The following is a 25772-nucleotide window of genomic DNA, read 5'->3' on the forward strand; positions in this document are numbered from 1 at the left end:
AGCTGACTTCCAAGCCACCCCGGTACCAGGCAGCTGCCACACTACAGCACAGAGAGCCTTCTCCAAGGTGGTGCACAGCAGACCCTGCTCTGTAGCAGCAGCAGGAGGAAGCAAAAGAACTCACAATTGCAAACTCAATCTTTATTGCAGCTGAAATACTATTTTCGTTAAGTCTCGGACACTTAGACCCAGTGATCCTGTTACTCTGCTTGTCTCTGGTGTGCAGGGAATCACTTTGCTGGATTAGAGGAAAGGTGCTGCCGTCTGTTTCCATGACTTCTTTAAAAACTGCCTTGAAATGAAATTAGTTCATCTGCTTGCTTCCGTGTGGCAGCCTCCTGTCCCGCGGCTGTGCCAGGCACCTATAGACTAGTGCTTATGTGGGAGCCTAAGCCTCGGCACAGCTCCATACCACCTATCCTGAGCTGCCTCCTGGGGGACCGTGCTCTTCAGCTTCTACCAGCAAGGAGGGCAGATACGGATGCGTGCGTGGGGCAGAAGACACACAGCCTTCTGAGTTCAGGGTCTCCCAGATCTTCACTGGGCTCTGACCTTCTTGGCCTGTGGCTCCTCTGTGTGGGCCCGTTTCTGCTGAGGCTCCCCATCCTCCAGGCCGCCTGCCAGCTCCCCGGACAGGAGGGCCGCCCGCACCTGCCGCAGCTCCCGCTTCTCCCTGCGCTCCTCCATCTCCTCGATGTCGCCGGCAAACAGGGCTTTCAGTGGGGGAATCAGCTTGGGCATTGTTGGAAAGTCTCCAAAGCAGACCTAGAAGACACAATAGAAGACAAGGACATGTCTCAGAGGGGCAGGGGTGGGGGACAGGAGCTGGGAGGGATGCAATCATGTGCTCACACAGCAGCGCCAACGCCCCTCCCTTGGCACAAGCCAACAGGCCACAGCTGAAATGGAAAAAAGAATGGCATGGAGGGAACCCTCTAAAGGGGCAGAGGCTCCCTAGGCCTGGCTAAGGGCCTCCGGAGAGGGAAGGGAGAGCAGTCCAGATGCTCTCAAAATCAAGCTCCTGAAAAACAAGGCCTGGCTCCGGCTCTGCCCCTTCATTCCGGAAGGCCAAGGGTCAGGCCTGGCTTTCCCACTCACAAGAGGCAACCACCTGTCTCACAGGTCTGTGCTGAGGCTCAAATGCCATGACTGTGTGAGCAGTCCAGGCCTAAAAGGATTCTCAGAAATTTCCAGTGAACTGAGACTGAAGACTAGTTGGCCCCTGCAGGAGGTGGGTCTCACCAGCAAACCCAGGGTGGTTCGACCTGGTTAGTGATGGGTAGATAGATACCCTTTTCCCACGGTGGCCCCAAATAAGCAAACTCCAGCTGACCGTCCTACTCAGTGTGTAGAGTCCTGTCTCCCTGCCCCGTCCCCGCCCTGTGCTGTCCATGTGACATACAGACCTTCATGTGGTCAAAGGCAACTCCCACTTTCTCGTTGAAGTTGGGGCTGAAGAGGGGGACCTTGGCATAGCGCTGGCTGAAGTGGTTCAGCATAATGAACTCCGCGTTCATCCGCATCCCCACGCTGATGGCTTGGGACGTTGTGCTGCAGGTGAAGGACAGAGCAGACTGAAGCTGAACTCAATTGCAAGACTGCAAAGCAGACAGTGGCACAGACCCTGGCCATCAACTGCCAGGGCACCCGGGGAAGCTGGTGGGTTTTCTTAACGGGCACCTCTGTAGCCAGCACAATCTCCCCTGAGGGCCAGAGCCTTCGCACACACCCCTGGATGAAGCCCACCCTCTGTGTTGGCTGCCAAATCTGTCCATGAGGGCACCCAAGAGAAACCACAGGGCCCACCTGGGGTAATGCACTCTTTTGTTGAAATTAACAGCCAAAAATTCAGTCCCCCAGCCCCCGCCTTCCCCTGGCAATTCCCTGACGTGGCTTATAGTTTATTCAGCCGATTTCTAAATGCTTTCAAAAAACTGTGCCTCACTCTAGAATCTTGCTTAGAAAATTCTGCAAAAATAAAGGCCAAGGGCCTGTGAGCACTGCCACAGGTCAAGGAAGCCCCCACAGCCCTTGATAGCAAGCAGGGCAGCCCCACATCAGTGGAGACAAATGACGGCTGCTCAGTGTCACGTAGTGGGGGAGGGAGAGGATGTGGGCGACAAGGACTGACCGGCCTTTGCTACCTGTGTGTCTTTTCCACTGCTTCCTCTTCCAAACCATCTTCCAGGGTGGCTTCATGTATCAGGAGGGTGGCATCTTTCCCTGGAGAAGCACCACAAGGATCAGGGCAGAGTTCTCTGGGAGAGCAGCACACAGGCCTCAGTCACGTGCTGTTTCCTGGTCTCAACACTCAGCTCCCCTGGCCCTGGGTCTGCCTACTAGGATGAAAACCAGAGACTCTGAGGGTGGGGACCTGAGTCTCCTGCCTCTGCTGACGTTTCCCTGCAAGCTCACCTGCATTCACCTCCAGCTACACAAACCCCAGAGCAACCTCAGGGTGGCTTGCTTCTTCCTCTACTCACCCATGCGGACCAGAGCCTCGCAGGGCATGGTGTCCCCGGAATAGACCACTTTCCAGCCAGAGGTGTGCACCAGCGCACAGCCAAACGCATGCTTGCAGTGCCGCACCAGACAGGTCTGAAACTGAAAGGGCGGGGCTGGAGGGCTCTGCGGCTCTGCTCCCCACCACGCCCCCATGATGCCTGCGGCTGTGCCCCTTACCTCTTCCAAATCACATGTTCGCAACAGCGAACTGATCAATCTTTCCACTGCAGGACTGGAGATCTCAGCCCCTTCCTGAAGGCATTTGGCAGGAATCATACTGTAAAAAGACAAAACATTTAAAATGATAATAAACATTTCTTGGACATCTGGAACCAAAGTTTAAGTCTTTGGCTGGAGAACCCCAAAATCATTCTTAGGAGAAAACATGAGTTAAATCATAGTCACTATGATGAGAAAACAGCAGTCAAATATAAAGAGCCAAACCAAAGCCTCTAGGCCACTGGGAGAAACCCAGCAGGTGAATGCTGCCTCTGGCTCAGGCAGCACAGGCCACGGATGGCTCCAGCAGAGGGGACTCCTTCCCCTTGGGGTGAGGATGGTGCCACCTGCCAGCTAGCCACACACCTGCCATGGACATTCTCTGTGCTAGCCACTATTTGGGTGCTTGGCTCTGGAACTGTCTCATCAAGAAAAGCTGCTCGAAGTTTAAAAAGCAGCTCAGAACTCAAATGAGGACTGGGAAGAAATGCTTCTAAGAAAATAAGCATTACATGGGAACTATCTAATGGTTTCTGTCCTTCAGCCAATGCACTTCTCCCCTGCTTCTGCCATCTGGGACCATGTCAAGGGCAAGGCTGCTGGGGGATATTGGTAACTACCCCAGTGTCCACCTTGAGCTTCTGAAGGAGACGGCAGCAAGCAACAGCCCAGGGGGCCAGGCTGCCCTGGATGCTCACCTGATGTGGTGCAGGACCTCCTGGCACTGGTTGTGGTACTGCTGGAGCCAGGCTTTGAGCTGGCTGGGGGCAACCACCAGCAAAGGGTGAAGTGGCTTTCCCAAAGATGCCTAAAACAAAAAATCCAAGTGCCGACTCAACGACAGAACATCTCAATAAAAACTGGAGTGCCAAGAGGCATGGCGGATGATGTGTAAACCACTGAAACTCAAAACGTCAATCAAGTGCCACACTTACCAAGGCTTGTTCTCTCTGCAGCAAGATATTTAGCAAGCCCTGGCAAGGAAACAGGAGACATGCATTAGCCAGGCCCCAGGGCGATCTCCTTTGGGTTAGGGTCTGGAGTCCTCTCTCTTGCAGGAGTTGCCAGCCCGATGTCACCCACCAGCCTCTAACACAGCCGCAGTGGGGGTGGCACAGGCTGAGCCCCCTGCGCCATGACCCTGAAATGTCACAGGCAGAAAGCAACATGACCCGTGTTGGGAAGAGGGCAATGGCCCAGGGCCCGGCACCCCAGGAGACCAAGGTGAGGGTCTCATAGCCACACCTCCTGCATCTGGTCAAAGCTTCCTCTGAGCAGGCCGTGTGAGATTCAAGATTCAAGGAAGGCTGGGTAAACCCAAACCTGTCCTGCTGCAGGAAAGGAACTAAACAGAAAGAGAAGACATTCTTGTGGCGCAGAAGGACTATGTTAAGTTTTGCAAAAGACCATTTCCTAGCCAGAGATGAGTAACAAAAGCTCTGGGCAAGTTTGGAAGCGGAGGAAAAGACGCAGCCAAAGGGCCAACTCAACGTGGCAGTGCCTCCTCCAGGCTCCAGCTTTGTGGTCCAGCCCAACACTCACCGTGTGGTGATCTGCGTGCAGGTGGGACACAAACACAGCAGCCAGGGTGCCCAGGACCCTGTCCACCTGGTCTCCGTAATGACGGCACAGCTGCCCAAACGTGCCCTCACCACAGTCCAGTAGCAGAGACGTGTCGGGGCTGCAGAAGAGAAGAGGAAGAGAGTCACTGCTACTAGGAAGGCTGCTGATAGTTCAGAGGCTGATGTCTGCTTTGGACAGAACCAGGAAGCAACTGCAGAAATTTCTGTCTCTCGTGCTTTGCTTTGAGGAGCTAATATAAAAGCCAATTAATTTAACCGTAAAGGTGATTTTACATGTGTCATCCTCTTTATAGCAAAGAAGTATCCATGGAACCCTGAAACCCTTTCAAGTAGACTTACACAAAGGCTGGACATCAAAAAAAAAAAAAAGTTTATAGGAGGCTTAAAGCATTTAGTCCTAACAATGAATCTGACCATGCAGACTGACTGTGGCCACAGCCTCTGCTGAAAATACCAGGACAGGCACTGGGCCATACGAGAGTCTTTCTAGGTCCAGCTGCCATCGGACTTTTCCCCCTTTGCAAGTGGTCGGGGTTTCCTCAGCTCATGTCCTCAAAGACACTTGGTGCAGGGCGGGCTGCAGGTGCTTCATTCAGGGAGCTAGTTAACGCAGACTCCCAGGTGTCACTCGGGGTTTCTGACTTGGTTTTAGGCAGGGCTCTGGAAGTCTGGATTCTGACAAACTTCTTGGGCTATTCTGCTGTGCAGTCCATTTCAGAAGCTCTGCTCCAAGGCAGAGAGAGTGCTGACCCGCTCTGGGCTCCTTCCTTCTCTGGGAGGAGCCACGAACACTGAGAGGGCTGCACCCATTTTGCAGAGAGAAGCTCCAGTGCTAAGACATTACCTTCTGGGGGAAAAAGGAGTCGGGAGGCGGAGGCAAGGTGGCAATAGCACCTTCCCATTAGCTTCAGCTGGTTCAAAAGCTGCTCGCAGGGTGTCAGGTCAGCAACTCAAAAAGCCCTTCTTCCCCCAGGATCTCAGCCCCCGGGAGAGGCTGGCTCACTCCAAGCTGCTTTACTGCATGTCCTCATCCACAGAGAAATACACCCCAGATTGTATATTTCTGATGTCAGGGCACATCTCGTCATTGCTGTATATATTTAATGCACTATTTGGTTGTTTATCATCCACCACTAGCATCTAAGATGACAAAGCAAAATTTAAAACAAATCTGGTAATTCACAATCTTATTTTCTTCACATACTATCTGTAGAGATAACATGTACATGTCACAACGCATTTGACTAATCTCTCTGCTGATGACCCCAGGCAAACCCAAGAGAATCAACTAAAAAACATGTCAAGGGGAATCCAATAAAGAGTCTGAACACAAATGTGCAAAACCCTAAAGCTTTTTAACATACTACCAACAAATGGCTGGGGGACAATACCATGTAGCAATCAAGACCCCAAGTCCCCGCTCAAACTTCAGATGCCCCACTTACCAGCTGTAGGAACCATAGCAAGTCGCCTCTCTGAATATCAGGTCACTCATCAACAAAATGGGTAGTTATTCACCACTTCATAGGATTAATGTAAAAATTAAACGAACTAATTTCTTAGCTAGGTGTACTGCCCACAGTAAAATCAGCTGTTTATTAAAAGACATCATGGGATGAATTTTGGTGATTCCCAGGGTAAAAGTTTGCTACTGAGGCTTTAAAATGCAGTAAGGCCACGCTCCTCTCCTGGACACTCCAGTCGACATGACAAGTGACAGGGCTTGATACCGCATTTCAAATCGACTGGTGAGTACAGCAGGACTTTTGTTTAAAAAGTAAACGTGCCCTTGATGGAAGGATGCTTCCTGGGAAAGCAGCATACCTTATGTTGACAAGTGTGGCACTGACATTTCGAATCTTCATGGGGATGGCAGACCCTGTTCCAAGGAAGATGATTTCTGGGTACTGACTTCTTTTCTCTGTGAAAAAATCCATGTGAAACAATCCATTCCTTTGGGTCAAAAGTCAGCCAGCATGCAGCCATGAGAAGGTGCAATGGTTTGAGTATCACTGGTTTGTCCCCAGACCTCATGTGGAAACGTGCTCCCTAGTATGGTGGTTTTGGGAGGCGGGGCCTAGTGGAAGGCGTTTGGGCTACAGGGACGGACCCTCCTGAGTGGCTTGGAGCTGCAGTAGTAAGTACTGGCTCTCAGGAGACTGCATTACTTCTCAAGGGAATGGATTTGTTCCCAGGAGAGGGGGGTTGTTATAAAGCCAGGGCGCAGCTCAGGTTATCCCGTCTTCACAAGCGTCCACTTCCTACTTGCGCTCCTCTGCCACGTTATGATGCAGCATGGAAGCCTTCACTGGAAGCTAGGGCCATGACCTTCAATTCTCAGCCCGCAGAACCGTGAACTAAATACACCTCTTTTCTTGATAAATTACCCAGTCTCACATATTCTTCCATAATAACAAAACACAGACTAAGATAGATGGGTAAGCAACATAGTTCTATCCAGCTTCCCAGGAGGGGGACTGGCAGGACCCTGGCAACCGCCCTGAAACAAAGGACTTCGCACCAGTGTGGGACCCACAGGCTATTTGTCACCAAAAGGCTAAGAAGAAGAACAAATAAATTCTCCAGTCCTTTCTTCAAAAGAATTGCTGTAATTCTTTTACATTTAAAAAATGACATTTCTTTATGCTGGGAACTGTCATTTATTTCAAGAGAACAGTGTGTGCCTTCCATCCAGCTCTCACTGCAAGACCATGCACTTTGGTCGCATCCTCCCAGCCCTGCCAGGTAGGAAATGCTCTGCTTCCCAAGGGGGAAACAGGCTCAGAGGCCCAGGTCTCCGGTGAAGATGGTAAGAGGCAGGGTCAGGATTCAAATCCAGGGAGACCCGATGGTTCCAAAGCCTGTGCCCTGCCCTCAGCCTCAGTTGAGTGACGTGGCCAAGATCCTCCATGGATTTGCATCCACAAAGCCAGGACTAGATCTCGGCCAGCCAAGTCCCTGCTCAAAGCTCTTTCCACAGGTGTTCACTAAAACGTTTCACTCAGTGCGTGCCTTGCCAAGAATGCCTGGGTGCCATTGCCAAATGCTCTGATTGGGTGGGATGGGGCACAGGAATTGGGATTTTTTTTTTTTTTTTTGAGACGGAGTCTCGCTCTGTCGTCCAGGCTGGAGTGCAGTGGCACGACCTCGGCTCACCGCAAGCTCCGCCTCCCGGGTTCTCGCCATTCTCCTGCCTCAGTCTCCTGAGTAGCTGGGACTACAGGCGCCCGCCGCCACGCCCAGCTAATTTTTGTATTTTTAGTAGAGACGGGGTTTCATCATGTTAGCCAGGATGGTCTCGATCTCCCGACCTCGCGATCCACCTGCCTCGGCCTCCCAAAGTGCTGGGATTACAGGTGTGAGCCACCGCGCCCAGCCAGGAATTGGGATTCTTAAACTCCCCAAAGCCCCCTCCTCCAATGACTATAATTCTAATGTAGAGCTGAAGTAGAGAAGCCCTGGATTAGACTGAAAAGCCAGGTTAGAATGCGCCCCACCAGCACTCCACTTAATGCTATGAAAACAGCAGCAGGGGCAGAGCCCAGGAAAGAAAGGCTGCTCTGTGGGCTCCCACTCACCTGCTGGGGCTGGGACGTCCTGCACACTCCTCCTGTACTCCTGCACACTCTGCTGGAAGTTGGGAAGCTGCAGCGCCTCAACTATGAATTCCTCAGGATTGCAAGTGATAATGGCATCCCTGCAGGGAGAGAGAGAAGCGTCTCAGGTGACGGACAGGGTATATGGCCTCAGCAGACCCCATTGGGGATGTCCAGAATAAATTCAGGGGGACAATCTGCAGGAAGTTCCTTCAGATCAACACTGAAGGTTAAGTGACTAGGATCTGGGGCAGTTCTGCTCCACCGCCTTTTGGATGCTGCATCGCTCTGCCTCAGGGCCAGTCAACGGGGAACTACTGATGCTCAGGGCAAGACAGTTTTTTTCTGTGGCCAGTGCTGCTGTCCTGGTGCAGTACCCCTGACATCTACCCATTAGCAGCACCACTACCCACCTCCTAGGCTGTGACAACCAAGAACGTTTCCAGACGTTGCCAAATGTCCTCTGAGGGGTCAATGGTCCGAGCTGAGAAGCAGGGCCCCTAGAGGAGTGACTGTGAAACTCATGTTCACACCCAGGAACCTTGGTATAACGCAGAAGCCAATTCGGCAGCTCTGCAGTGAGGCCTGAGATCTCACTTTCCTAGCAAGCCCCAGATCACACGGAGTGACAACTCCTTGGACAGGCGGCTCTTCAACCTCGCTGAGCATTAAAATCATCTGGGAGCTTGTGAGTCCCAAGCCTAACTCTCAAGATTCTAATTCACTAGGTCTGGGGCAGGCCCTGTGCAATATTTTTCACAAGCACAAGGTAAATCTGAATGTCGGCTAGGGCTGTGTATCGCTGCTGTGTGTTAAGAGCCTGTGCAGATGCCGACAAAGGGACACCAGGTTCTTCAACCCCGTGATGTTGCCTGTGGGCCCGAGTCTTGCTAGTATAGTCTCTTAAAGGGCCCCAACTACCCAACCTCAACAGCACACAGCATCCAGTCATAATCCAGCACATGCTCTGTTCTAATACAAACACTGTGGAGTGGGCAGGAAACTTAAAATCAAGGTTCAGATCTTTAAAAATTAAAACAGGCTGGGCACGGCTCACGCCTGTAATCCCAACACTTTGGGAGGCTGAGGTGGGTGGATCACCTGAGGTCAGGAGTTCGAGACCAGCCTGGCCAACATGGTGAAACCCGTCTCTGCTAAAATTACAAAAAATTAGCTGGGCGTGGTAGCAGGCGCCTGTAATTCCAGCTATTCGGGAGGCTGGGGCAGGAGAAATGCTTGAACCCAGGAGGCGGAGGTTGCAGTGAGCTGAGATCACGCCATTGCACTCCAGCCTGGGCAACAAGAGCAAAACTCCGTCTCAAAAAAAAAATAAATAAATAAAATTAATTAATTAATTAATTAAAATAAAGATGTGGGGCAGTAAGGCTGTTCACTTTCCTGGTTGGATTGTACTGGAAGAGGCTTTCAAGATGGCATTTTACATTTATCAAGTACCTTAACAAGTGTCACACTCTGGGCCAGTAATCCCACATTTAGGAATGACTTGAAGGGAACAGAGTTCCCATCAAAGATTTATATATAAGACATTTATTGTTTCATTCATTAAAACAACAAAAAATTGGAAACATCCCAAATGAGTAAACATCCCTATTTGGAATACCAATAAAAATCTTGTTACTTAAGACTATTTAGTGATACAGGAAAAGACTGACAATATAAACCCACATACGCAAATCAAGAAACACAAAATGTTATCAATCATCTCTGGGCAACAGGATTATGGGTGACTTTGTTCATCATACATTTCTTATTTTCTATACTGTGAAACATACGAGCTCTATCACTGCTATTCCCATGCAAGGCAGTTTTGGAAAAGGAGAACTACTGGCCCCAATCCGCCCACCTCAACCCAGCCTGGAGTAGGCTGCTTTTCTAAATAAATTCACGCTGGCACACAGCCAAGCCCATTCATTAGCTTATTGTCCGTGGTTCTTTTGTGCTCAAAGCGGAGTTGAATAGTTACAACAGAGACCATATGGTCTGGAGAGCCTCCTGAAACATTTACTATGTGGCTATTTACAGAAATGTTTCCCAACTCGACTGAGACGATTCCATTAGTTCAAGATGGCACAGACCTCTGCCATTCCCTCCTGGGACGGAGCTGGTACTTGAGGAGGCATTCACCCTGAACCATGGGCACACTGAGGGTGGGGCCCTCCTTCTGAAAGAGACAAAACACATTCATGGAGAGAAAGAGAGGGGACGAGAGCTGGGCCGACAAGGGGCCGGTCTGAGACACTACCTTACAGGGGAAACTGGTGAGCAGGGGGAAGATGTCCGGGTGGATGAGGTTGAGCTGGGTTTGAATCTTGTGGCTGCGAAGGTTGTGAACTGAGGCACAGTTCTCATTCAGGACCAAGTGCTGGGTGTCAGGCCCAAACCTGTGAAGAAACAGACCCGGCATTTGCAGCGTCTGTTAGGAGGCAGCTCCCCCTGAGGAGTGGTGCTGAGCTCAGGAGTGGTAATGAGGATGAGGTGTTCAAACAGTTCAGTGACTTGCCCCAAGCAGTGTTACTACATGGCCAAACATGGTCCCACTCCTGCTGTCTCAAAGCCCGGTATTCCCTAGCTCAGCTGCCTTTCAGGTGTGCTGGGAAGACTGAGAGGAAAAACAAGAAAAAGAAGATGTCCAGGGCATACAAATAGGGGACCCAAACCCTGAGGAATGAAAGAGACAGCAGGAGAGCAGGCCATGGAGTGAGGGGCAGGTAAAGGGGCCATGTGGGGAGATACGGGCAGGGGCCAAAAAGCAGCCCAAGGTCACCCCGCACCCAAGCTCAACTCATACTCCTCCACCTGGCCCTGGCCAGCGATGCCCCGAGGAAAAAGTAAAGCTCCCTCTCCTTCCAGTGACTAAACATCTACCTCCCAGGGCTGCTGGCAACGACCCTAGAGGAAATGAAGTGAAATGAAGAGTATTTCACACACTGCCTCCCACAAAGTGGGCATTCAGTAAATGGAAGCTATCATTTTATAGCTGCAATCTCTTCTTTGGAACTCACTTATGGAACCCTCAACCAAACGGCAGTATTTGTTCAGACACCCTGAAGAGTGTGGAGGGTGTAAAATGGAATCGTGTGGACACTGCACCACCTAGCGGTGCATTTTCTTCACAAGTGTAGCACAGATCTGGGACGCCTAGAATTCTGGGAAGGCAGGAATCCCACAGAAAGTTTAGGCAGGTGCAGAAGGGTAGGTAGCGCTGGAAAGAGCAAGAGGGGAGGAAAGGGGAATCCACCACTGCCCAGAAGAGTTACCCCAAGTGCCGTTGGGCTGGGCTCCATACCTCTCCATCCACTGCTGGTACCTGCTGTCCACAAGCACAGATTCTGGGGCCATGTGAACCACCAAGGCCACGGGGGCATCTGCCTTTCCTTGGTACCTGGGCAGAAGAGTGGGGCTTTACAAAGTGATGCAGACTCAGGACACACAAAGACAGGGAACACGCAGCCAGGGAGGGGTATCGTGCGGCCCTCTGCGAGCAATGCAGTGAGCTGACAGCCTCCACGCCCAGGCCATGCTCTCACAGCAGGCTGCTCACGGCAGACCCCACTGCTGGGCCATTTCCAATGGACATGGGATTCCTCTATCTGGTAAGCTCTGCTCTGGGCCTTCCAGTCGGCCTGGCTGATCCTTTCTCAGCACTGCACTTCCTTCCTACCCTCTCCACTCATACGGGTCCAACCTGCAAAGCCAGACCCAGGCTCTCCCTGCCTCCTCCTGCTCCCTCTCTCCTTCCTCTCTCACAGGCATTTCCTTGAATAAACCTCCTGCACCTCCAGTGCCACCCTGGTGTCTGACTTCCAGAGGACCTGAGACACAGGCACGAAAAATGAAAATCGTCTGAAATTTCACCACCTGGACAACAGACCACTTACTAACACGCTGATGTGTTTCCCTCCAGTTCCCTTTAAAAAGAAATATACACAGTAGCTATTTTTATCTATCCCAGCATCATCACACATCCACACATGGCTCTCAAATGACACCTGATTCATTGAAGAGGCTTTGCTGCCCAAAACTTGATTAAAATACAAAGCCGGGGCTACCAGCGCATCCAAATTCACCCACAGAGAATAAAGCAGACCATGAAACAACTCCTAACGCTCTGACGCGGAAGGGGTACAGCAGCCCAAAAGGATTTGCTGTGGTAAGTAGAAAAAAACAAGTGAAAAAATACAGATAGATACAAACTAGGAACAGGAAAAATACAGGTAAACCATTAAGAGTGGGGGAAAAGATTCAAACTCAGATAGGTGGGTCAAAGATGATTCCACCTGGGATGAAAGCTGAACTGCAAAACTGGTTAACTTTGATAGAGGACAAAAACAGAGTGGCAGTTAGCCCAAAAGACATTCCCCAGCTATGAGTCCATCCCATAACACAGACTCTTGACCACGACAGTCTCACACACTCTGACCCACCTCATTTGTTTCAATGCAGGTAATGGAAGAAAATCAATTCAGTTCAAAATAATCCAAATGATAATCTGGGGCATTAGTTAGAATTCAAAAAAGTTCTAGAATTTCTTCTGGTATAAGAGCTGTAAGAGTTCTAGTTGAATTTCTAGTCCTCAGTTGTTTCTAGTTTTCAATCTTTTCTAATTTCACTTTGAGGCTGTGTACACCGGAGCCCACCAACTACCAACAGTGACTTAAGGCAGGAGTGCTGGCCTCTGAACTGTAACCCAGACAGGGGCCTTCCCAGAAACACAGCTCTTGCCACAAGATGCCCATGTCGATGCTGGGCTGGGTTTCAGCTCTCACTTCTCCCATCCTAGAGACCCCTCATTACCTCTGAAAGGTGGCATTCTCACAGATGGGTTGAATGAAGCTTTCATCTGGACATTCTACCACCACAAAAGCAGCACCAGGATCTGGAGGAGTACACAGCTCTTCAGCCAAAATCTGCAAAATCAAATAAGCCCACCCACTGGGGGTCACAGCTCAGCCACCAAACTCAACTGCCTTCAAGGCAACTGCTAACACGACATATCCTATCCAGCAAGCTGAGAGGTAAACAAAGCACAAAACCAACTTTACACATCACCATCAACACCCTTCTGGTCTCTTTGTGGATACCTAAACAGGTAACTGTCAGGTTAAGGCACTTCAGGCCTACACTGTCCAGGAAAGGAGGCTTGGCATTAAGGTTTTCTTCAGTCTGTGGCCACTGGTCCTAATGTCCTTAGAAGTCAGAGGAAATATCTTGACATAGAATACAGTGGCATTCCTCTGGACCATAAACCCCAGGCCCATCCATATGGGGTCTGTTGTTAGACACTGTCCTGAGCTCAAGTACCAAGGAAAGCACGCACCCTTTAAGGAGGAGGGTGACCAGATCCTAAATGGACAATCTACAAAAATGCTCGAATGCAGCCGTGTTGACATGCGGGACAAACACAGATAAAAGAGGCCATTTTATCACTTAGCTGAGTGATGTCCAAACTGTTCCACGTCCTTCCAAAGTGGTGTCTGTAGGGCCTGAAGACAGACTCTGCCCAGCATTTCAGACCCTACCTGTAACTGCTGAATCATCAAGAAAACCAGGCATCTCACCTCTCTTCCTTCATGAGTGATGCTTTTCCCGTCCTTGACAGCAGCAATGATGGGAGCGATGGCAGCTGTCCCACTGAAATGAAGAGGCAAGGCCTCTGTGAAATGCGATTTCCTTAAGTGGACAGGTGTACCCAGTGAGTCCCCAGAAGCCTTAGCCCCCACACTCACACTGGGAGGCCCATCTCCTTTGCTTTGAGCACCAAGAAGTTTCCTCTCTTTAAGTGAAGCTGCAACAAAGAGAACATAGATGTGATCTTAGTGGCTAATGAAGAAGGTTGGTTTTAATCAATTTTCTTAGAAGTGTATTTTTCTAGATTAAAAAAAAAAATAATGTTGGCCAGGCACGGTGGCTCACACCTGTAATTCCAGTACTTTCGGAGGCTGAGGCGGGCAGATCACCTGAGGTCAGGAGTTTGAGACCAGCCTGACCAACATGGAGAAATCCCCTCTCTACTAAAAATACAAAATTGGCCAGGCGTGGTGGCACGTGCCTGTAATCCCAGCAACTCAGGAAGCTGAGGCAGGAGAATCGCTTGAACCCGGGAGGCGGACGTTGCAGTGAGCCGAGATCGCGCCATTGCACTCCAGCCTAGGCAACAAAAGCGAAAGTCTGTCTCAAAAAAAAAATAAAAAATAAAATAATGCTGTTTCCTTACAATTCATTAAAATGCGTTTATTGCTTTCAGAAGGTATACCATATTCTGAAGAAGTCATTTATTGTCAAATGCTTTAGTATTAAAAGCCAAAATGACTTAAATCAGTGTTTTATTTCCCAGCATTAACTCATTATAAATTTAATAAAATGTAATTCAATATGAAAGTTAATAAATGTCCTTCAAGTATCATTGAGGAGAAACACTGTTGTCATTCTACATTCCTCAATTAATAGCTAAAGGAATGTCACCAGAGCGCTGCCTAACAGAGCAACCAGCAAGCAAACTGCCATGTAACATAATATTTCAATGACAGTGATAGGCTAACAAAAGCATGGATGATTTTTATTTCTCTTGCATTTTTCAATTATGTGGCAATATAATGTCACTGCTTTTATCTTGGAGATAAATTATAATAAAAAATCCCTAATAGCCAGGCACAGCGGCTCATGCCTGTAATCCCAGCACTTTGGGAAGCTGAGGCGGGTAGATCATGAGGTCAGGAGATCAAGACCATCGTGGCTAAGATGGTGAATCCCCGTCTCTACTAAAAATACAAAAAATTAGCCGGGTGTGGTGACGTGCGCCTGTAGTCCCAGCTACTCGGGAGGCTGAGGCAGGAACCCAGGAGGCGGAGCTTGCAGTGACCCGAGATCGCGCCACTGCACTCCAGCCTGGGCGACAGAGTGAGACTCTGTCTCAAAAAAAGAAAAAGAAAAAAAAAAAAAACCCTAATACGCTATTACATTAGAAAGGCAAACAATAATTCTATCAGAAAACTTCACAATCATTTTATAGGAAAAGAAAATTTCACACAAACAAAAATGTCAGAAATGACATGTAGGCCTTTGAGTGCTAAATGACATTTGATTTTCATTTTCTCCTTTAAATCTTCATCAACTGTGCATCTTCTTTTAACTCTCTGAAGTTAAAAAGTTATTCGTAGGGCTGAGTCTCAAATTTGGATCTGAAATCCTTATTCTCGGGGTTGTAGAATTTTCCATCTTAAAAAATATCATCCTGGATGAAGGATTATAGCTTCAGTGTGCACATCACACAGTGATGATTGATGGCTGACATCTTTAGATAACTAACAAGCATGTCACGACCCAACATTCTCTCCACACACCCAAACAGGTTTGAGGATGGCAACTAAATGTCTCTAATGTTTAAAAGGTACTTGCTGTTGGGGGCAGTGGCTCACGCCTGTAATCTCAGCACTTTGGGAGGCTGAAGCAGGAGGATCATTTGAGGTCAGAAATTCAAGACCAGCCTGGCCAACATGGTGAAACCCCGTCTCTACTAAAAATACAAAAATTAGCCGAGTGTGGTGGCGGGCACCTGAAGTCCCAGCTACTCGGGAGGCTGATGCATGAAAATCACTTGAGCCTGGGAGGAGGAGGTTGCAGTGAGCTAAGACTGCGCCACGGCACTCCAGCCTGGGCAACACAGAAAGACTCTGTCTCAAAAATAAATAAATAAATAAAATAAATAAAAGGTAATTGAAGGCTGGGCATGGTGGTTCACTCCTGTAACCCCAGCACTTTAGGAGGCTGAGGAAAGCAGATCACTTGAGGTCAGGAGTTCGAGACTAGCCTGGCCAACATGGCGAAACCCTGTGTCTACTAACAATACAAAAATTAGCTGGGCATGGTGGCAGGCACCTGTGATCCCAGCTACACGGGAGGCTGAGGCAAGGAATCACTTGAACCTGGAAGGCAGAGGTTGCAGTGAGTCGAGATGGCAACACTGCACTCCAGCCTGGGCAACAGAGCGAGACTCCATCTCAGAAAAACAAAACAAACAAACAAACAAACAAACAAAAAGGCTGGGCATGATGGCTCACGCCTGTAATCCCAGCACTTTGGGAGGCCAAGGCAGGCGGATCAGGAAGTCAAGAGATCCAGACCATCCTGGCCAACACGGTGAAACCCCGTCTCTACTAAAAAAATACAAAAATTAGCTGGGCATGGTGGTGCGCTCCTGTAGTCCCAGCTACTCGGGAGGCTGAGGCAGGATAACTGCTTGACCCTGGGAGGCAGAGGTTGCAGTGAGCCAAGATTGCACCACTGCACTCCAGCCTGGTGACAGAGCGAGACTCTGTCTCAAAAAAAGAAAAAAAAAGGTACTTGCCGACTTAAGGCAGGGAAACCCATCTCCCTGGGAGCTGAACTCAACCCATGGAGATACGTTCCTCTCTGAGGAATGCAGAGTATTTGGAAGACTGATGAGAGCCAGAAAGCAGCCGATAACGCCCCAACAGTGTACCGGCTGCCCAAAGCCAAGGTCTTCCAACAGATGAGTTTTTCAGGTCCTCATGCCAAGAGACTCCTGGAACTTGACCTAGCTCAGCTTTATTGCTTTCCAAAACCTCACCTGAGAGCAGCAAATTAATTAGAAGAGGGGAAAGGCGTTATAGGCTAATCCAGTGACAGCAGCCCTCAGAAGGAGCCGCAGAAGACAGCAAGGAAGGAGATGGAAAAGCCAGGGCAGGCAGCTGGCAGCCCCCAGGAACGGCTGCCTGATAATAGGGCAACTGCCCGAGTGTGTAAAAGTGAGCTTGTCACTTTTCATCATGCTCACTGTTACCTATTCCAGAAAGCAGGAATACGATTTAAAGATTACCATAGAAAACAGTTTAAAAATCAGACAGTATAAATATAGATTATCAAAAATAAAATATTTTTAAAACTTTAAAAAATGATTTTGCTATCTAAAACTCAGAAACATACAAGTAATAAGCCTGTTAACAGTAGTACTTAACTTTTATGAAAATCACATTATTCAAATAAATCGACAGAAATGATACTGGCAATGATCTTGCCACTAAACTACTTACTTTCATTATTATTTTCACTTGTAGCTTTTAGAATTTAGATAAAAATTCCAAATATATTTCAAAATCAACATTAAAAAATAATCTAAGCCCACAAAAAGGCAATGAAATCTTTTCACATATTTAGACAAATTTGTTGCAAATTGTATTGATAAAATTTTAATGCAAAATTCTATTAAAAATAAGCCACTAGTCAGATCTTACAAACAGCTTATTGTAACAAAAATTTTTAATGGAATTTGACCAATTTCAGAGTTACAGATCTAGGCCTTTGTGAATGCTAGCTAATATTCCAATTAATCTGGTGTTAGACCTTAGCTATTGCAGGGGAATGAAATAAAGTAAAACAGAGTTAAAAGACTTTGAATAAAGGCCTGATGGAGTTGAAGGAAAACAAACACAGCTGCCTTCAATAATTTCTGAATTCTAAAAGGACCAATCATTGGCAAATATAAAAGAATATGGACCAGGCACGGTGCTTCACGCCTGTAATCCCAGCATTTTGGGAGGCCAAGGTGGGTGGATCACCTGAGGTCAGGAGTGAAACCAGCCTGGCCAACATGGTGAAACCCCGTCTCTACTAAAAATACAAAAATTAACTGGGTGTGGTGGCGCGCACCTATAATCCTAGCTACTTGGGAGGCTGAGGCAGGAGAATCACTTGAACCTGGGAGGTGGAGGTTGCAGTGAGCCGAGATTGTGCCACTGCACACACCAGCCTAAGCGATGGAGACAGACATGGTCTCAAAAAAAAAAAAAAAAAAAAAAAAAATGTACGGAGGCTGACAGGGCACTGGAAAAAAATTTAAAAGGAAATAAAAGTATGGGGTTATTTTGAGAAACAGAGCATCTAAACTCTGAAACCTACAAGTGATGACAATTATGAAAGGTCAGTAGTAATACTTGTTGCAGGCTCATTGCCAGTGTCATTTCTATTGAATTTTTTTTTTCTTTGAGAGAGTCTTGCTCTGTCACCCAGGCTGGAGTGCAATGGTGCAATCTCAACTCACTGCAACCTCCGCCTCCTGTGTTCAAGCGATTCTCTTGCCTTGGCCTCTCAAGTAGCTGGGATTACAGGCATGCGCCACCACACCCAGCTAATTTTTGTATTTTTAGTACAGACAGGGTTTCACCACGTTGGTCAGGCTGGTCTCGAACTCCTGACCTCGTGATCCACCTGCCTTGGACTCCCAAAGTGCTGGGATTACAGGCGTGAGCCACTGCACCCGGCCTTCCATCAGCTTTTCTGAAGATCTGCTATCTCTTCTTGTCTCAGGTAACAGGAGTGCCTACCCTCAAATTAATGAAAAAGTGCAAACCAGAGGTCGCTGACCAAGACCCCAGTCATGTACAGCCCTCCGGAAAGTCTTCCTTACCTTACAGATGAAAGCTACGACCAGGGAAGAGTCCCTGACCCCTCTTCTCTGGCTAACACCTGAGGAAAAACACACTTGATTATCACAAGGTAAATGTGAAAGCTGTGAAGACATCACAGACTGATTTATGACCCGATACCTAATTTCACTTCACATAAGAATTAATGGACGCTACTGTCCCAATACAAAGGCTGAAGACACTAATATACTCAAGAAGACTTTTTTTTTTCCCTACTTATGTGGAGATGTGTTTGCGTAAATGAAAAACACAAAACCAGAAAAACTTTAGAATGGCAAGTGAAATTTTTTTTAAATGACACATTTCACCTAGGACTAGAGAAGAGAGAGAAAAATATATTGTAATGTGCTTTATAACACATATAATATATGAAATAACACAAAAGTTCAAAGGCCTGCAGAGAAAATGCTGGTGTCAGTCTTTACCCGGTGCCATCCAAACAAAGACAGCACATAGGGGTCAGCCTGTTCTCAGTCACTAGACAAGACCTCAGGACAGAAAGAGGAGCTGCCGAGCTTTGCCAACGCTGGCCTTCTGTTAAGGACAACAAACTCCCGAAGCGGCCCAACTGCTGAGCTACATCTAATCTTGGACTTTTAACTCCGTTTCCCAGTGGGCTGTCATTCTGGAAGACATGCAGAGCCTCTCACTGATTTGTCTGTCTCATTGGCCTAGCAGTTATAGTTTCCACATTAATGGAAAATTTGCATAAATGTTACATTAATGAAAAATACAAAATGAATCCGTTTATCAGGACCTGTTCTCCTCTGGGAAAAAAGAACACAGTTTTGGGCCTACCCAGACCCTGGATGGCCAAAACCGTGGACTGGTCGTTATTAAAGTTCCAGGCTGCCACCTTTACAACAACCCTTCTCATTCTCCCCACGGGCCAAGTTATAGTAAGCCCAGGAAGAAGGATCTATTTACACACCTGGCTTTCTTACAATAATGACTCTCTACAAGCATTACGAGGCAGAGAATTAAGAAAACGCAAGCCTTTCTGCTGCTCTGTTTTGTTTATACTATTACCATGTGGAAGGTGTGGCTCATTTTCATTCGACTCGGAGTCTGAAGATCGCTCTGGACTGAGCCTGCTGAGAGGCCTTTCTGGACTCTGCCATGGTTGGTGCCTTCCCCTCCTCTGTTCACCTGGTCAGTACAGATACCGCCAAATTACACACTGCACAAGGTGAGCTGACAGCCAAGGCCCAGATGTTCATACGTGGGAATGCCAGAACGCCAATTAAATCAGCACACCTTTTACTATACAGTAGGAAATAACTAGTTAGTTAACTTCCTACCTGGTTTCTGGGCTGCACCTATGTCCTATTAATGTTTATGTTTCTGCTTAGCTCACAGCCTCGGCCACAGTACCAACTCAACAACGTGTTATCTAAACAGCATGTGGGTTGTAGACATACGTATTTATTATCATCACTCCCGCTAAAACACAGAGGCCCAAAGGGTACCTATCTCAAGAAGGAGCCTCATTTTACATTTAGTTAAGGCTCAAGATCAAGGGAAAAAAATTCGCTGCTCTAAGAAGCTAAAGCACAGCTGCAACGAGAATGAACATAAGTTCACTCACTGAGGGCCGTTGGACACTGAAAAAACAGTGATCAGCAAAACTGAGCATGTTAACATCGATCACGCAAATCACATATGAAAGTTAACTGTCACATGCCATGGAGCGAAGAACAGGGTGCTGGAAATGGACAACAAACAGGGGGATGCAACTCAGGCTGGGGGTGGCTACAGCAGGGGTCAGGTGAGAGAAGGCATCTGAGCAGGAGGAGCAAGCCAGGCAATGGGAGTGCTGATCAGCTCATCACAGCACTGGCCTAGGAGCACTTGTGCCATTGCTCCGGCACATTCCTCTCCTCCCTGCTGCCTTCTGCCTTCAGTCAGTGTAAGCCTCATCTCCTCGCCACGTTCTGGACTTCTCTGGCCTTTGCTGGGTGCTCCGGTCTGTCACCCATCAGCACTACTTGGTAAGCATCACATTAGTTAGTACTAACAAGGAAATACCCCTACTGCTTGGTACTCTCTTCACATGTAAGTAAAACCAGACATGAATGTCTTTAGCCAAGCTCAAGGACAAGACTGACTCTTTTCCTAAGCTAAGACCACATCATCTGGCCCTGATACTTCGGAATTTGCAGGAGCTTCTAACCCCCAACAACACTTCTTTTCGGTTACTGTAATCATTATTTATTTTAAAAAATCTATCTGTGCAAACCTCTTCATGATCGTCTGATCAAAAGAGGGTATTACGCCTGTGGGAAAAAACCTCCAAGCAATGAATGTGCAAACTTGAATGCAATCTATTTACCAACAGTGCTTGATTATCTAATATTCCAAAGCATAATCACTATCATTAGGCATAAGTTAGACATCCATAAGTTTATAAGCCAGGGCAGGAGCCATATCTTCATTCCTCAACTAAATTTTCTAATCATGCTCAGAACACAAAACAGGGTGCCCACAGCAAGTGTTCAGTTTCTATTTTCACCCATGTTTTCTTCACTCAGGACGTACACCCTCCTCCTGGGAAACCTGGCTTTCATACTCACTGTGTATGGGGATCTGGTAAACTGTCATGGTTTCATCCTCGTATTCTGGGGCAGAGTGGGGCCGCACAGCTACAAGAAAACCACACAACAGCAAAGTGATTGCATTAGTGAAGATGTGTGGGAAGAGTAACTTCAGGATCACCAACCACGAGCAACTGAATTGCCTCAGAATTATGGTGGGAATCTGACACAAAAACCAGACTTTCTAAGGAGATTACCATTTTTAGGAAATAAATAAAAGTGTATTTTGGTCAGCCATTTATATTTACTACAGCCAGATGAAAAGACATTATAATCTTTGGTGACTATCCATTAAAAATTGAAAAACAAGAAACTAGTACTCAACTTTCAGAGACCCAAGTTAACAAACAGAATAGTGAAGCCAGGGAACCTATCATCGCAAACCAGAAGAGCTGATGTATATTTTGAAACAAAGTATAAGTGTTTCTATAAAAGAGGAGTATTAACAAGCCACAGATGCACACCAGTGCCAGGACAAGAGCCCTACTAGCATCCTCAGTGAGGCCTCTTCCCATCAAGAGGCTGTAAGCCCCCCTGCGCAGCTGGAGCTGCGTTTCAATGTACAAAGTTGGCCACAAAACCTTTAGGGGCCCCTTGTCACCCCCGCCCCCAACTCAAAGCAACTCAACGACGAGAAGCACCTCTGGAACTGAGGCAGGAGCCCTGCTGTCTGGATGGAGAATGCCACACAGCATGTACACAGGCATGCATCAGCTGTTCAATCACTCCTGCCGACCCGGCCCCTATTTTTACAGCATGAGGTGGGAACACAGAAAATGTCACTATTTAGAAATCCCATCTCCAGCCGCATGGTAGCTCATTTTGGGAGGCTGAGGCGGGCAGATCACAACGTCAAGAGATCGAGACTATCCTGGCCAACATGGTGAAACCCCGTCTCTACTAAAAATACAAAAAATTAGCTGAGCGTGGTGGCGTGCGCCTGTAGTCCTAGCTACTCAGGAGGCTGAGGTGGGAGAATGGCTTGAACCCAGGAGGTGGAGGTTGCAGTGAGCCGAGATCATGCCACTGCACTCCAGCCTGGTAAGAAAGCAAGACTCTATCCAAAAAAAAAAAAAAAAAAAAAATCTCGTGGTGATGAAGCATTTGATTTTGAGGTTTAATGTTGATGTTTTTAATGGATTCTAATTTGAGAGGTCAGGGCATATATGTTAGAAATAGCAGAGGATGAGTCACAGACAAAGACGTACCCAGTTCTATTCCTTTCAATGGACCAGAAAATATTTTGATTGCTTCAAGGTATTTTTCCTAATGAAAAACAAAGAAATGAGCAGTTATGGTTGAACAAATCTAGAACACAGCAACTATTCAAGTATTTAAAAGGTTACCAATAGGTATCAACATAAAACAAAGCTTAGTAAATATTTTGAACATCATGTATTACAAATATTTACTGAGTATCCATTATATCAGATGCCAAGGATATAGCAGGAAAAAGAGATGGAGGCCTTGCTCTAATCAGGCCAGTGGAGGAGACAAAAGGAAACATGATAACAGAAACAGCTTACTGGCATTATGCTAAGTGCTCTGCAAGGAAAATGAAAAATACAGAGGGCTGGGATCCAACTTGTCTAGAGAAGAGACAGTTCTGGAGTAAATGACCCTCTAGCTGAGCCCTGAAGGTTCAGTAACAATATAGGCAGCAATTAGAAGAGGCAGAGGGAACCTGCGGAAGGGCGAAAGTCCTGAAGTGGCCAGGGAGTTAGAGGGACATAAAAGTCAGCCCATGCAGCTGCAGTTCAGCGATGGGTACAGAAGGAAGTGTGGGTAGCGGCCGGGGCCTACAGGACTTGTAGGCCATATCAAGGTGTTTTGATTGTATTGCAATGGGGAGCCCATGAAGGGCTTTAGGGTGGCAAGTGACACACTACTTTTCTGTCTTAAAGTGACCTCTCTGGCTGCTGTGTGGCAGATGGATTACAGGAAGGCGAGAATGAATATGGGAGGCTATTGTAGTTTACAGGCATAGAAAACAGAAATAAGGAAGGCCTCAGTAAGAGACAAATGGATGGATTTCAAACGTTATTTTGGGGAAAGACTTAACAGGTCTTGGTGACTTTCTTCTTAAGGACTGGAAAATGAACTGTTATATTCAACAACACACACACGCCTTCTCAAGAGTGTAATAAGCTGGACTGAAAGGTAAGAAGATGTCAGAAATTTATTGAATAAAAACAAAAGCTGCCCTTTCTTGTGTGCCTACTTGGTGCCAAACATATATCTAATAAAGTGATTTAGTGCTTTATATGTGCTGCTACGTCATTTAATCTTTAACAACTCTATGAAACGTGATAGTCATCTTATAGATGAATAAACTAAAGCTCAGAAAGGTAAAGTAACTTGGTCAAGGTCACATAGTTAATCAGAACTCAAGTCTTTTTAACTTGAAAGGGGAAGCGTTTCAACGACCAGGTATCTCTGGAGGGCAGAAGACTGATTTGCAAAAAGGAAAATTCTTGTTACTGATATTACAAAAGGAAAGATTGCTTTTGAAAGATGTGTCAGGAAAGACTCACCAGCTGTGGAGGTCCAGAAAGTACACACTTTGGAAGCCCGGTTTCCTTTAAAGTAAGAATCATTCCTAAAAAGGATGCATAAAATCAGATCTCTCATCAATTTGACCTGTCGTCACTAACAGGAGGAGCACCCCGTACTAATCCAACTATTTATCTACATCTCCACCTTCCAGCTTTGGAAGTACAACCAGGGAAGATGTACAGAGCAGAAGTGATGCCAGCTAGAGGTGTAACAGACACCAAATATTCTTTAAATGCCTCTAGAATGGGCTGAGCTGTCACTAGGGTGAAGCAGCAAGGCACCCAGTGTGCAAAATGTAAGGAATCATGCAAGTGAAGGGCTGGCACCCTAAGTGCCTCACCCTAGTCTCAGCCCTGAGAAGGGAGACTAGTCTAACACTTCACTCCTTCCGGTCCATGCCACCAAGCCCACACAATTTGGCTGCAACACAATCCTGACCTTCCGGTTGATAGACATAAATGACAGGGTAATCTGGACAGTGGGTATGTGTGTGGCCGCCAATGTGCCAATGGCGTCTGCAGTAAACATATTAACTGTAATCACCACTGCTAGACTCTCCAGTTTACTGCCACAAATCTCTGTCCCCGCAACGCAAGAAACTAAGTGGATGGTAACACTTAAAGAGGTGGTATCCATATTAAAATCTGTTCCTCTGAGTCACAGCTTTTAATGCTCTGTGCTGCTGCTGACTGGGCTGGTATAAAAAGAATTCCAGGCCAGGTGCGGTGGCTCATGCCTGTAATCCCAGCACTTTGGGAGGCCGAGACAGGAGGATCGCAGAAGTTTGAGACCAGCCTGGGCAACATAGCAAAACCCAGTCGCTACAAAAAATACAAAAAAATTAGCCAGGTGTGATGGGGCACACGTGTGGTCCCAGCTATATGGGAGGCTGAGGTGAGGGGATCACCTGAGCCCAGAAGGCAAAGGTTGCAGTGAGCCAAGATCACGCCACTGACCAAAAAAAAAAAAAAAGTAGCTGCCCACCCCAGACTTGGAAAAATGGTAAAGCCAGTTAAAATTCCGGAGACTTCCCACCAGCCTCTGACACTGCAAAGAATATACTCACCACTTAAGCCCCCAACATTAGACCAGTGCATTCGTGTCAGGAATATGTTGTCCAGGCGAGCAACCTTTAACCTAAGAATGAGAAAACATTTAAACAGGATAACATGAACAGAACAAGGACCACTTTTGCTATAAAAAACTGGCCTCTCATTTCGGCTTTCAAGCCCCGTAATCAACTCCCCCTCCGAAAGCAAGAGACTCACTCACTTGTGCTCCTGCATGAGTCTCTGAACGCCTTCTCCACAGTTGAAGAGATACCTACAAGACAAACATTACACAAGACATTCAGAAGGTTTTATTCTGTAAACTCTCTGACACCAATTAGATGTTTTATTGTAGACTCTGGAAAAAGAAAAAAAGAAAAAAAATTAAAAGTCCACGTTGGACTACCGAGCCACATTTATGCTGGTGGGTTTTGAGCCCTCCTTAGCAGAGGTGGAGGGGAGTGGGGGCCTGTGTGTGTGGGTGCTAGGACAAAATGAGTCCTTTCTCCACCACCGGCTACACACCAGATCTGTCCACCCCACACGCTAACAACGACACACTGGCCTTGGGGTGCACGGAAGAGGGTGGAGCTCCGAAAGTGCTGACAGCCAGGCCGGGGCCCAAGGGTTGGGAAAAGGACGCTCAGACCCACGCCTGAAGTTCTTCACAGATCCCCAGAAATCACATGGATGCAAAGAATCTCGGATTTCCCACCCACCATAACTCCACGAACCCCCGCAACAGTGAACCACATGTGTGAATTAGGGAAGCCGAAGCCCTGGGAGGTGCCCCGATGCTCAGAGGCTGCGCCGCACTGAGGGCCCAGCGGGACGGGGCGTGGCTCGATGACTGACCGGTTGAACTCGGAGAAGACGTAGAGCGCGGCGCCCGAGTCCCGGCTACCCGCTGCCACCACCTGCAGGTACACGGTGTTTGGGCCGCCAGAGCACCCCGACGGTCCGCGCTTCTCTCGCGTGCGCAGGTGCCGCAGCGGGTCCTTGCGCGGCCGCTCGCGGCGGGCGGGTGCCTGCGATATGGTGCGTCCCTGCGACATGGTGCGTCCGGCCGCGGACCGCAGCAGCGAGCAAAGCGCCCACATGCGCCCGTCTCCACCAAACCTGAGAAAGCCGCCGGTCACCTACGCCCGCGTTCCCCGTGCACCACCTAGCCGCTCCGCATGGCGGATCCAGCCAATCAGCGCGCCGT

General features: G+C 47.8%; 1 protein-coding gene across 4 annotated transcripts; it reads right to left on the bottom strand.

Moving 5' to 3' along the window:
• Positions 1-126: 126 nt before the first annotated feature.
• On the bottom strand, positions 127-25772 carry ELAC2 (elaC ribonuclease Z 2). Of its 4 annotated transcripts, none has more exons than XM_019012896.4 (24): positions 25421-25772; positions 24789-24839; positions 24583-24653; positions 23495-23559; positions 22169-22226; positions 20940-21008; positions 19396-19515; positions 18348-18406; positions 13651-13709; positions 13483-13555; positions 12719-12831; positions 11211-11306; positions 10167-10305; positions 10000-10082; positions 7886-8004; positions 6132-6228; positions 4267-4405; positions 3660-3698; positions 3423-3532; positions 2683-2782; positions 2484-2604; positions 2145-2223; positions 1407-1551; positions 127-765 (listed from the first exon to the last, which is right to left on the bottom strand). In XM_019012896.4, the coding sequence occupies exons 1-24, from the start codon at positions 25663-25665 to the stop codon at positions 538-540; spliced, it is 2478 nt and encodes an 825-aa protein (XP_018868441.4). In that variant the 5' UTR covers positions 25666-25772; the 3' UTR covers positions 127-537.

Source organism: Gorilla gorilla, chromosome 19 (assembly GCF_029281585.2).
Source record: "Gorilla gorilla gorilla isolate KB3781 chromosome 19, NHGRI_mGorGor1-v2.1_pri, whole genome shotgun sequence".
Classification (NCBI taxonomy): Eukaryota; Metazoa; Chordata; class Mammalia; order Primates; family Hominidae; genus Gorilla; species Gorilla gorilla.

Bases quoted from the DNA above. Each gene is read 5' to 3' on its own strand.
- ELAC2 (XM_019012896.4), bottom strand. From the start codon at position 25,665: ATGTGGGCGCTTTGCTCGCTGCTGCGGTCCGCGGCCGGACGCACCATG. The intron at 1,552-2,144 runs GTAGCAAAGGCC...CTTCACCTGCAG, and splicing joins GCAGTGGAAAAGACACACAG to CACAACGTCCCAAGCCATCA. The intron at 766-1,406 runs GTCTGTATGTCA...TGTGTCTTCTAG, and splicing joins TTGCCTTTGACCACATGAAG to GTCTGCTTTGGAGACTTTCC.